At 46.5% G+C, this 12,937-nt stretch overlaps 1 protein-coding gene across 2 annotated transcripts; it reads right to left on the bottom strand.

Annotated features, from left to right (window-relative positions):
* Positions 1 to 2,573: 2,573 nt before the first annotated feature.
* NOLC1 (nucleolar and coiled-body phosphoprotein 1) lies at positions 2,574 to 11,499 on the bottom strand. Of its 2 annotated transcripts, none has more exons than XM_006053119.4 (13): positions 11,316 to 11,499; positions 8,526 to 8,581; positions 8,288 to 8,415; positions 8,053 to 8,192; positions 7,476 to 7,641; positions 5,620 to 5,735; positions 5,358 to 5,499; positions 4,933 to 5,061; positions 4,515 to 4,625; positions 3,778 to 4,413; positions 3,485 to 3,591; positions 3,221 to 3,313; positions 2,574 to 3,048 (listed from the first exon to the last, which is right to left on the bottom strand). In XM_006053119.4, the coding sequence occupies exons 1-13, from the start codon at positions 11,433 to 11,435 to the stop codon at positions 2,890 to 2,892; spliced, it is 2,103 nt and encodes a 700-aa protein (XP_006053181.4). In that variant the 5' UTR covers positions 11,436 to 11,499; the 3' UTR covers positions 2,574 to 2,889. The 2 variants fall into 2 exon arrangements, with proteins under 2 accessions (XP_006053181.4, XP_006053182.4); XM_006053120.4 differs by having other exon boundaries at positions 8,288 to 8,412; positions 11,316 to 11,498.
* Between the last annotated feature and the right edge of the window lie 1,438 nt (positions 11,500 to 12,937).

The raw sequence follows: 12,937 nt of genomic DNA, 5'->3' as shown, positions 1-12,937 counted from the left end.
CATCGGTGTTTTCAAAAGATCCCCAGATAGTCCTAACTTTCAGCCAGTGTTGTGAAATTACTGATTTAGCCAGTGCTTAAGCAAACTGTAAAACATGACAGGAAACATTATATCCTTTGTGATCACATAGTCTGTCACTTTTTTTTTTTAAGCCCTTTAAAAAATGTAAAAGCCATTCTTAGCTCCTGGTCAACTGGATCCAGTCCATGGCCCATTTGCCAACCACCAGTTTTAGACCACCCAAAGGCTGGACTTATAGCCTGAACAAGATACCATGACACAAGGTACAGTCAGGAAGGTATAGTCCACAGTGAGCCTCCACAGGTCTGAACCCTAGCCCTCTAACTGGCACCCAAGTTGTTCTGAGGAGGAGGAGGTAGGAGGGCTTTGGATTCACATTAGTAAAACTCCCAAAACACATATAAACCAATCAGTTTATTATTTTGTAGTTAAGATGTAGAACTTTCACCATGCAGACTTTATACATATGTCAGCATACGTTCTTCCTAGCGGCAGTTACACAGAAAACCAGGTTATCAGGTTACTTGGAACCCAAACAAGGAGAGGCTAACCTTAACTTAGGGCTTCCCTGGTGGCTCAGACAGTAAAGCGTTTGTCTGAAATGCAGGAGACCCGGGTTCGATCCCTGGGTTGGGAAGATCCCCTGGAGAAGGAAATGGCAACCCACTCCAGTATTCTTGCTTGGAAAATACCATGGACGGTAATTTACACCTCATCTATAAAGTTAGGGCACGCTTTCCCAACACAGGGACAGCCCAGCACCAGAGAACTTGGGAGAGACTGGAGAACTCAACTTTCCTCCTCACTTGCTCTGTGAGCACTGCCAACGTTAATCTCCTACAGTTCTACAATCAGCCTGCATGCCCCAACAGCCATCTCTCTGCTCACAGGTTTTTTTATTGTTACCTCCACTAATACTGACAGTAAGTAAGCATATGAGTTGCTCCCATGTACCAACTACAAGACACAACAACCCTGTTAGAATGCTCTCCCAACCCCACTCTAACTCAAGTAATACCAGATAAAATGCTTTGTAAAGGTTCTTCTATTAGCATATACGTAGGTTACCTATAAATTCACCTGACTAATGTAACCTAATTCCTACTGAGGTTTTTCATTATAGATTTTTTTTTTAATTTTATTTATTTTTAAACTTTACATAACTGTATTAGTTTTGCCAAATATCAAAATGAATCCACCACAGGTATACATGTGTTCCCATCCTGAACCCTCCTCCCTCCTCCCTCCCCATTCCATCCCTCTGGGTCGTCCCAGTGCACCAGCCCCAAGCATCCAGTATCGTGCATCGAACCTGGACTGGCAACTCATTTCATACATGATATTTTACATGTTTCAATGCCATTCTCCCAAATCTTCCCACCCTCTCCCTCTCCCACAGAGTCCATAAGACTGTTCTATACATCAGTGTCTCTTTTGCTGTCTCGTACACAGGGTTATTGTTACCATCTTTCTAAATTCCATATATATGCGTTAGTATACTGTATTGGTGTTTTTCTTTCTGGCTTACTTCACTCTGTATAATAGGCTCCAGTTTCATCCACCTCATTAGAACTGATTCAAATGTATTCTTTTTAATGGCTTAATAATACTCCATTGTGTATATGTACCACAGCTTTCTTATCCATTCATCTGCTGATGGACATCTAGGTTGCTTCCATGTCCTGGCTATTATAAACAGTGCTGCGATGAACATTGGGGTACACGTGTCTCTTTCCCTTCCGGTTTCCTCAGTGTGTATGCCCAGCAGTGGGATTGCTGGATCATAAGGCAGGTCTATTTCCAGTTTTTTAAAGAATCTCCACACTGTTCTCCATAGTGGCTGTACTAGTTTGCATTCCCACCAACAGTGTAAGAGGGTTCCCTTTTCTCCACACCCTCTCCAGCATTTATTACTTGTAGACTTTTGGATCGCATATAGATTTCTTCCTTCACTTTCTTGATCAGTGACTCCCAAACATGTAAGAAGTTAATCAAACTATTTTGTGTCACCACACTACCAAGACAGAAATACCAAGTGATATGTGCTTTTCAGATTAAATTTTGTGCTTTAAAATGTAAAAAAACTGAGAAGATAGAGTCCTCAGAAGCCAATCAAAAATTATCTTTGAACAATAAAAAAGTTTATGCTTTTAAATTAATAAACATATATTGCAAACATTATGTGATAATAAAAATACAAAAAATATGCAGACTGACCCCAGGGCATTCACACATTAGAATTTTGTCTGAAATAAAACAATGACTTTTATCCTCCAAAGTAGGTAAGTCCATGCTGGCTGAAGATTTCAGTCCTAGACCCCATAAATGAGGTACACAGTTCATGCTTAACAGATATATACGTTAACAATGGTTAATGTTAACTGCCCGTCATCAGGGCTCTGAGGGGTAGGAAGGATGAAAAGTGGACACCAGCACTCACATAGGCAGAGTTCTCCAATTATAAAAATTCTTACATGTGACCTTTACCAAGTCTTGAGAGATACCTAAGATTTTAATCTGTGGGAACCCACCTCTGAAAACCACAACAAAAATCAATAAGAAATTATTTAATAGGAAATATACAAATTTCTCAGTATGAAGACTTTCACAGAACATGGAGGGAATGACAACTAAAATTCTTCTTAAAAATGAACACTCTTTGTCCTTGCTACCCAACACTCAAAAAACAAATCTGTACAAAACCACGAACACAAAAAAGGACCTTAGAGGGTGTTACAGTGCAGAGTCTTCAGACCTATTCTAAACTGCTCTCTTTACCAAGACCCTCCCCTGATACAGCCCAGGATTCCCAGGTCCACTGAGGACGGTGAGTGGGCACACCCTTGCTGTGCCATAGGTGGCCCATGGTCACTCGCTGTCAAACTTAACAGAGTTGACTTGGACAGAGATGGAGCCTCCCCGGTAGCTACCCCGCTTCTTCTTGGTTTTCTCGTGCCGGAAGGATTTGCCTTTGGTGAACTTCAGAACCTGATTGGCTCGCTCCCCCCAGTCTCCAGCTGCACCCCGCTGGTAAGCAGAAAGAGGTGGTTAGCGCACAGAAGGGCAACCCCAGGGCCCTGTCATTTCTTGCTCCAGGCAACTCAAACTCAGAGAACCTATGAACCAGGACCAAACGCTGTACTCTCTCCCACCCCTCCCCACCCCCTCAAGGATGGTGAAGACCCCTCATTCTCCTCACCTTGGCGTCAAAGGAATTGTCTGCCACTCGAGCATCCACCTCGATCTCCTCTTCCCTGATCCTTCGGAATGGGGAGGATGCCCTTCGTTCTCCCTGGGGAAGAATGGAGTAGGAAATTCAGGATGGAGCAGTCATGGAACAAAAAGGCCTCCTGAGCTACACACTAGAGTGTGTGTGCCAGGCCAGGCAAAGAGCTGTCCAGATGATCTGCAGTTTTTGTCTACTCTAAAAGCTGGCTCCTGAGAGGAAAACAAGACAACCTACCTTCTTCCTTTTAGGAAATGTGTTGGGGGTCTGAGGCTTTATCTTCTTTGCTGGAGGAGTCTCTGCCTCCTTAGCAGCCTCATTCTTCTTCTTCTTCTTTTCTGAACCTACAGAACAGAAAGCCAGACTCAGGAAACCAGTTTCCTGTCCCCTCCTCCCAGGCTCCCACACTTGAGGGCCTCCAACTAACTGGAAGCTGGTCAGGGGCTTTGGCTCCCTAATCCACTCCTCTAGAGTACAGCCCATTCTGGTTTAGGGGACAAACCCAGGAGGCAGGTTTTTTGGATACAGACCTGGCTTAGCAACCGCCACTGCTGCCTTCTTCTTCTCCTCCTCCTCCTCATTGCTGCCCCTGTCTGCTTTTCCATTCTGGGCAGTCAGTGCAGAGGTGCCATTGGCCTTGGTGGCCTGCGGTCTTGGAGTGCCCTTGCCCTTGGGCTCCTCCTCCTCCTCACTGGAGTCATCAGAGGAACAACTGCTGCTGCTCTCGGCCTTTGCTTTCTTCCCGGAGGCTAGTTTGGAAGGGGCTATGGCTCCTACCTCCTTCCGTGGCTTTTTAGCTGGGGGTTTAGGCGTCTTCTCTTCTTCCTCTTCCTCGCTGCTAGAGCTGTCTGAATCTGAGCTGCTGCCCCCAGCACCCTGAGAGGCCTGCTTGGCAGGCAAAGACAGGGCTGCTTTGACTGTCGCCTTGGACTTAGGGGTGGCTACAGTCTTCTTCGTCTCCTCCTCGTCACTAGAACTGCTCTCCTCCTCACTGGAGCTGCTGTCAGCCTTTCTGGTTAGAGGCTTCTGGCCACTGCCCGCAGCCTGCTTGGGAGTGGCGGCTAACTTAGCTGCAGGCTGCTTGGGAGTGGCGGCTGGTTTACTTGAGGGATTCTTGGTGGTACTGGCTGGCTTGGCAGGAGCTTCATCCTCAGAACTGTCAGAGTCTAGACAGGGAGGTTAGAGTGAATGGGTCCCCGAATCAGGCTAAAGGGGGCCCTTGGAGCTACCATCGCCCTGAGGGCCTCTTACGCTACACCGTCCTTACCTGAGCTGTCTGAAGAGCTCTCTGCTGCCTTCTTTGCTGGAGCTGCTTTAGTAGCTGCCTTGGCAATGACTGCCTTAGCTGGAGGTTTCTTTTCTTCCTCAGAACTTGAATCTTGAGAGAAGCAATGGCATTAGGCTGGGTCCAGAGTCCCACCAGAGGCAAGAAAAAGAAGTGTAGGGAGTTCCCTGGTTGCCTAGTGGTTAGGACTCTGGGCTTTCACTTCCATGGCCCGGGTTCAATCTTTGGTCAGGGAACTGAGACCTCCGCAAGACATGTGACACAGCCAAAAACAACAAGGGTGCAAAGACCCGCACGGAGCACTAGCCCTGTGGTGCTTCAGAGCAAAGCAGAAGGGAACAGACACATTCCCTTCCCTACTCCTCACACACTTCCAGACCCACCACGGGAGATGACTCACCAGACTCATCGCTGCTCTCCTCGCTGCTCTCCACAGTCTGCTGCTTCTCTGCGGCTTTCTTGGGGGACTGAGTTCCCACGGACTTCTTGGGTGGGGGAACAGAAGGCGGGGGGACTGAGCTATAGGGACCTGTTTAAAAGGGACAGTGTGATAAAATACGTACACAAATCTTTTGATACCGCTTCCTTCTAGAAATGGAGCTTAATTCCCTTTCCCTTGAGGGTGGGCTAGGATTAGTGACTCTTTCCTAACAGACTAGGGCAGGGACGATGGCATGCCATTTCTGAGTTACAAAAGGCAGCTTTTGGCTTTCTGCTTTCTCTGGGACAGGCCGGCTGTCACGCCAAGGTCCACATGGTGACTGCAGAGGGCCTCCTGCCTTTGGGCCCTCATCAGTGGTAGCTTGACTCCCTGTGTCCAGTCACCTGGTTTTTTCTTCATGGGCTTTTTCTTCTGCTCCTCTTCCTCTTCCTCACTGGAGGAGTCCTCACTGCTGGAACTCTTTTGGGCAGGTGTGGCAGCCATTTTCACTGGAGCCTTAGCCACAACTTGCTTTTTAGGTATGGTCTGCATCACACAGAGAAAATCAATTACCACGGGAAAATGCTGACCCAACCAATTCTGTCAGGAAATGGAGGACTTCCACACCCCTGTCCCCTCTTCCCTGGTAGCAATTAAGGCCTATACCTTCTTAGAGATGGCTACTGCCTTTTCCTCCTCTGAGTCATCATCACTGCTGCTGCTGCTGCTGCTGCTAGCTGCTTTGCCATTGGCGACTTTAGGCGCTGGCCGAGCTGATGTACCTAAGAAAACAGAAATAACGTGAGTGTAAAGACGGTTTTTGGACCCGCCACCTTCAGTGGCACTGCTACCAAGATGCAGATTTTCATGAAGATCCTGAGGAGAATGACCATCACTCTTGAGGTCAAACCCTCAGCTACTACAGAAAATGAAGGGCCAAAATCCAGGATAAAAAAGAATTCTTCCTGACTAGTAAAGATTGATCTCTGCTGGCAAGCAACTAGAACATGGATGTACTTTTGACTATAAAATTCAAAAGGAGTCTACATTTCACCTTACTGTTGGGACTTCATGATGGTGCTAAGAAAGGAAGAATTCTTACATAAGTCCCAAGAACAAGCGTAAGAGAACGAAGACTAAGCTAGGTGGCTGTCTGAAATACCATAACGTGGATGCGAATACCCTTCAGATAGATAGCTGGGCTCGAGTTTTTACAGCCAATCACTCTGACATACATTATTGTGGCAAATGTTGTCTGATCTATTGTTTCAACAAACTGTAAGACAGGTAATTGTATACTCATTAAAAACAGACATGAGCTGGACTTCCCTGGTGGTCCAGTGGTTAAGAATACACCTGCCAGCCTTCCTTCATGGCTCTGGGGTAAAAAAAAAAAACCACAACAAAAAAAACCCACCTACCAATGCAGGAGACACAGGTTCAATCCCTGGTCTGGGAAGATCCCATATCCCCTGGGACAACTAATTCTGGGTGCCACAACTACTGAGCCCACACAACTGCAGCCCCAACACACTACAGCCTATGCGCTGCAATAAGAGAAGCACCACAGTAAGAAGCCTGTACATCACAACAAGGGAGCAGCCTCCATTCACCTCAACTACAGAAAGCCCATGCACACAGCAAAGATCTAGTACACCCAAAAATAAATAAAGAAAAATATTTTTTAAACAGACATGAACTGGGACTTCCCTGGTGGTCCAGTGGCTAAAATTCCATGCTCCTAATGTAGGGAGCTGGGGGTTCGATCCCTGGTCAGGGAACTAGATCCCACATGCGCCAACTAAGATCTGGTGCAGCCAAATAAATAAAATAAATATTAAAAAAAAAAAAAAAAAGACATGAATTAATGAACATCAAAAGAAAGGAGTATCAAGATATTAAAGGGCTATAAAAGTCTCCTCCTATTAGCTTGGAACTTAGGAGTCTGTCAATTCTCTTGCCTTTGGAGCAAGCATAAAGGAGAAGGCTGTGGTTTACCGTATTACCAAAGGATAAATTTCCTGCCCAAGTTCAGAAATAAACCTGTCTTCCAAAAAATTTTATGATGCAAATCATTTGAATATGCCCTCTGAAGTCTTTTAAACATGTTTGCCCTCATTGCCCACTATTTCTATAGTTGAAAAAAATGAAAGTGTTAGTTGCTACTCAGACATGTCTGACTCTTTGCAACCCCATGGACTGTAGCCCGCCAGGCTCCTCTATCTATGGGGATTCTTCAGGCAAGCCCACTGGAGTGGGTAACTATTCCCTTCTCCAGTGGATCTTCATGACCCAGGTATCAAACCTGGGTCTCCTGCATTGCAGGCAGATTCTTTACTGTCCGAGCCACCAGGGAAGTCATTTCTGTAGTTACTAGTCCCTAATTTAAAAAAATGACACCAGTCCATACCTCTAGTTCAACAACCAGTGCCATTTCATCCCTGTGGTGAATGAGGAATTTTCACACCAGTCCCCAGAGCAACCTGGTCCCCAGCCCAGCCTCTTGGGAACAAAAACAATACCTGGTTTGGCTGGGGCTTTAGCCTGTGTTTTCACTGCCACAGGTGTTGTCTTTGGCTTCTGATTCTTTGGTGGCTCGTCCTCTGAGCTTGAGTCAGAATCGGAATCAGAGCTCTTGGCCTTCTTAGGAGGAGCTTTGACTGTCTTGGCCTGTGGCTTAACTCCCTTCTGTAAGAAAAGCCAGGAGAATCAGCAAGAGTTTTAGGGCACCCCAAGGACATCTTAAGATACAAAAGCAAGTTTCCTAGGTGCTCCTTTTTTAAGCATTGTTCCTGACATTCCCTGTTTAGAGCTCCCTGCACCTGTCCACAAAACATCTTTTGCTCTTGGAGTCCTTCACAGTGTCCCAGAGAAACCCAATACTGTCAGGGATGCAGAATGGACTGAATTTCCTCTAGATTCAGGGTTCAACTTTTACCTTACAAAATCCTTTCCAAACCTCGTATTTCTACAACCTCTCTGAAAGACCTTGTAATAATCTGCTGCTGTATAACCAGCACCACCACGCTAAAAGCCAAGATTTTAGGTTTCTTCTTTCCAATCCCTTAAGCAATTCCTTTCCTCCCCAAAGCTGCAAACCTCAACAGGCTTTTTCTTTTTGTCTTTTTCCTCCTCCTCATCACTGGATTCTTCACTGCTGCTGCTGCTGCTGCTCTCGGATGCTTTGACTGCAGCCTTTCCAGGATGCTGAAGCAGACTGGCCTGCTTGGCAGGTACAGCTGAACAAAAATACGGGTCCCAGTAAGAATCAGCCGTTTAGTACTGGGAGACTACAAATCCTCTTCCTGGAACCACAACTCCCTGCTGGCCTTACCAGCTTTCTTAGCTGGAGGCCCCTGGTTTTCCTCCTCACTGCTGTCGTCACTGCTGTCACTGGATGAAGTCTTCTTAGCCACTGGTCCATTTGCCTGTAACTTCCGCTTTGGAGCCTTGGTGGACCTGCTGAGGCAGATTAGGCTAACTTCTGGGGAACAGGACCTTCTCAAACCAAAGAATACAACCCAGCCTACTCACAAGAAGAAAACAGCCACACTGGCAAAGAGAAGACTTACTTGAGCCAGAAACTATAGATATCCAAGAGGGAAGTGGCGTTGGCATCCTGCTGGGTCTATAAGAGAAAAGAGAGAGAAAGCAGGGTAAGAAAGTTTTATCCTGGTTATTCTGTGGGAGTTCAAATTTTGTGTTACTCTCTCATTAAAAGTCACTTATTTTGTCTGCTCTATCTGATATTTACACCTCTGAAGGTTTCTCCTACTTGCATAAATTAGGAGAAAAATCTATTTATGTATTTCCAAATTTTTGATAGCAAAAACGGGTTATTCCTGTAGTTTCTGGCATCATCTATTCCCCTGCCTGTCAATCCTATTTATCAAAGCCTTTAAAATCGTGCAGTCCACTAAAAACACTGCTTTATTCTAGCAGTGTACTATCCAGGAATTTATCCTTACCCATGAAACAAACACCTACACAGGAAAATGTTTGCTGCAACCTGGTTTATAATTCCAAACCACTGGAAATCAACCATCAAGAGAAGATTAGTAAAAATCTATGCTAATTATTCTGGAGAAGGCAATGGCACCCCACTCCAGTACTCTTGCCTGGAAAGTCCCATGGACGGAGGAGCCTGGTGGGCTGTAAGTCCATGGGGTCACGAAGAGGAGGACACGACTGAGCGACTTCACTTTCACTTTTCACTTTCATGCACTGGAGAAGGAAATGGCAACCCACTCCAGTGTTCTTGCCTGGAGAATCCCAGGGACGAGGGAGCCTGGTGGGCTGACGTCTATGGGGTCGCGCAGAGTCGGACACGACTGAAGCGACTTAGCAGCAGCAACATGCTAATTATTCAGTGCAGAACATTCAGCTGTTAATTACACTGCTTATGAATTATGAGTTGGTGTCCAAAAAAAAAGGCAAGGCGTTACAGTATATACTAGAGTACAGGCTCAAAGTTAGATGAGGTGTGAAACTTACTTCTGCCCGTTAGTAATGCGTGACCCTGAGTAAATCACTTGATCTTTCTAATACTGTTTTTCTTCCCTGTAAGATAGATAATACTATACAGCACTAAGTTGTTGAGAGAATGAGATAATGCATATAAGGGGCTTAGCCTTAGTTGTTGAGAGAATACTATACAGCACTAAGTTGTTGAGAGAATGAGATAATGCATATAAGGGGCTTAGCACTTAGTTGTTGAGAGAATGAGATGATGCATATAAGGCCCTTAGTATGCCCTCCACAAAGATTAGCTTTTGTCACATAAAAAAGATTTCTGATTCTGAAAGGCCCAATTCCATCCAGCAGGATGTGGAAACACTCTCTGCAGCCTCTAACAGTCAATTCAAAACAGTTCCAATATGAAAGCAGCTCTATCAGATCACATGTGGCAGGCTGTCTCAGCTTAAGGAAGCCCTTTGAGGCTGATTTGACTTATAACTTGTGTAACCTGATTCTACCACAAAGAACAAGCCTATCCTCTAAGTCAAAGACTAAGACCACTAAGGACTACCATATGAGCTTCCCTGGTGGCTCAGATGGTGAAGAATATGCCTGCAATGCAGGAGACTCAGGTTTGATCCCTGGGTCGGAAAGATCCTCTGGAGAAGGGAATGGCAACCCACTCCAGTATTCTTGCCTGGAGAATCCCATGGACAGAGGAGCCTGGCAGCCTAGAGTCCATGGACTAACAAAGAGTCATACACCACTAACACTTTCACTTTTAAGGACTACCACATCACTCCACTCTATCTTCAAGGTGTTTTCTTGTGCAGTCTTGTCTGCTCTCCTTGAGATGGAGATTCCAAACCTTTCACATTCCTGGTCATCTTCCTTTTACTTGTTTTTAGAACATCCTAAGATACCATAACCAAGATAACAATTTCCACTCATTGATGCTTTCTGAGCACCAGGCACTGATACTGCCACTTTGCATATATCATGTTATTAAAACTCACAAAAATCCTATAAAGTGAATGATGACATGCTCATAGAAGTAGAAACAGATTCAAAGAGATTAAGCAAGCTGCCAGGATCATACACTTGAAAGTGGCAGACACTGTTCCCAAACCTAGACTTGTCTGATGCTGGAAGTCAAAGATTCCAAACTGCTTGGTAATTATGATGCTCAACACTGCTTCTACTCCTGTTCATTTTTTTCTTTAGTAACAAAAATCCCAGCTTTCATTAACAGCTTCCCCGTGGCTCAGACGGTAAAGAATCTGCCCGCATGCGGGAGACCCGATTAGAGGTCTGGGTCTGGAAGATCCTCCGGGGTAAGGAAAGGCTACCCACTCCAGTATTCTTTCCTGGAGAATTCCATGGACAGAGGACCCTGGCGGGCTTCTCCATGGGACTGCAGAGTCGGACACGACTCAGCGACTAACACTTTCACTATTTTTCAGCTTTCATTATTTCTAAAGCAATTCTATTTGAGTCCTGGGTAAATTCGTTTGAGAGTTAAACTCAAGTCACGCTTGGCACTCCCAATGTAAAAACCCAATTAAGGTACCAGGAGCCTCTAATGCCTCCGGTGGGACAAGGCGCTCCCGCCCGGTCGGATTCTGTTAGCTACGTGACCTAGGCCACGAGGGTCCCACGCTGCCACCGCCTCACCTCTCACCATAAAACGCAAGACTCAGCGCTAAGTAGTCAGACCTCGTGGAAGTGATGCCAAGACTCCAGGCTTTTCCGCCAACAGCCGAGAGCTCGACACAAAGACCTGGCAGTCATTAGTCTGGCGGACCCCGCAGACCTCCCTACCTGCAGACCTAAGCATGTCAGGGCCCGCAGCCCTGTGGTGATCCCCCCCCTCCCCCAGCCCATGATCCAAGCTCCGCACTCACAGCGCCTGTTGCCTTGACGAATTTATTGGCCACGCTCGAGAGCTGGTTATCTCGCAGAAAGCCGAGCACGAGGGGATACAGGTCGCTGGGAACCACGCGGCGTAAGCCGGCGTCCGCCATCCTCCGGGTAATACGCGTCACTACCGTCGCGGACGCACACGACTCAAGAAACCGGAAGAGGCGGGCCCGGGCAACGTCCTCGCGCCGCGCGGGGCACGCCGGAAGGGGCGGGCGCACTCTCGGAGACAGGGTAAAGGCGAAATCCATGAACGCTTTCCGGTCCCACGAGTGTTGCCATCTTGGAAGGGCGGAGCCCGCCGTTCCGCTTTGTGAAGGCGGAGCCCTGACGTCAGAGGCCACGCCCTTGGTGGCGGCGGGAAAGCTTCAGACTTCCCGCGCCTTGCCTGCCTTCTGGAGCCACCTTTCTCAGTGCAGCAGTTACCCGCGCCGCTAGCATTCAGATATCAGAGTAAGGCGTGGGTCGGCGGGCCTGAGCTGACCTTGAATTTTCTAAACTTGATCACATATCCCACCGTCTCCTATTCACATTGCCAGTGGATTCCCACTCTTCTCCATCTTCACTTAAACACCCTGGAAGGCCCTTTCTCAAAATACCACCCCAATCTCTGCACTCCCAACTCCATTACCGAGGGCCCTTCAGATTATCTGTGGTAGTGGTGAGGTGTTGATCTTCAAAACTGTCCACCTCAATCTTGACTTGCCCATGAGACAAGTCTACCCTCCCTTATTTACACAGTTTCAGGTCAGCTTCATGAAGGGAAAAAGGGGATGTGCAATAAACCCAAGCAACAGCAGCAATCTCTTCAAGCGGATAATCCTGAAAATAACCCTTCTACCTCCTGGGTCACAGTCCACACTATGAATCCTCCCTGTGGAAGAACTAGAAAACCCCTCAACTGCCTCTCTCTTTGTCATGAGTACTCAAATTTATCAATCAATGCCCAGGCCAATCAAGTTAATTTCAAGTTCTCCATATTTCAGTTCACATTAGCAGATAGCACCCTGTCTACTACCCCTAGACTATTTCTCTTTCATGCCCCTCCGGGAGGTAAGGGTTCACTTTCTCAAAGGACACACTTATTTGCCTTTCTCAAAATAGGCATTCCCCTGTCCTTGGTATAATTCCTCCATGTCCCTCTTTCCCAAAGGTCTATTCACCTGCATGCATTCTTTAAATATCTGAGGACCTGCTGAATGCCAAGCATTGTGCTCAAGCTATGGTACACACAAGCCTCAGTTTCAAAAACCTGTATTTACAACAGGTGTGAACTTCCTCTGGGTCCCTGATACTCAAATTCTTTCCCGGACCAATGGCACCACGCTTGTTGGAAATGCAGACTCTCAAGGCCCACCCCATAACTCAGAATCTGCATTTTTAAAAGATCTACAGATTTAGCTACCCTTTCAAAGTCTGAGAAGCACTGCCCTAGATGACTGATTTCACCTACTAGACTCTTGAAGAGCAGTTTCAAGTCCAGTAGGATTCAGCACCTAACCGAAGAGGGGTCCTAGGAATCAAATGGAAGTAGGAATGTCCCTGTTGGGTTCAGAGAGGAAAAGTGATTTCTCTGGCACCAGCACCATAGAAAAAAGCACAACAG

The sequence above is a fragment of the Bubalus bubalis genome, chromosome 23 (genome assembly GCF_019923935.1).
Source record: "Bubalus bubalis isolate 160015118507 breed Murrah chromosome 23, NDDB_SH_1, whole genome shotgun sequence".
Taxonomy (NCBI): Eukaryota; Metazoa; Chordata; class Mammalia; order Artiodactyla; family Bovidae; genus Bubalus; species Bubalus bubalis.
The sequence above is the reverse complement of the archived record's forward strand: the minus strand, read 5'-3'. Positions and strand labels throughout refer to the sequence as shown.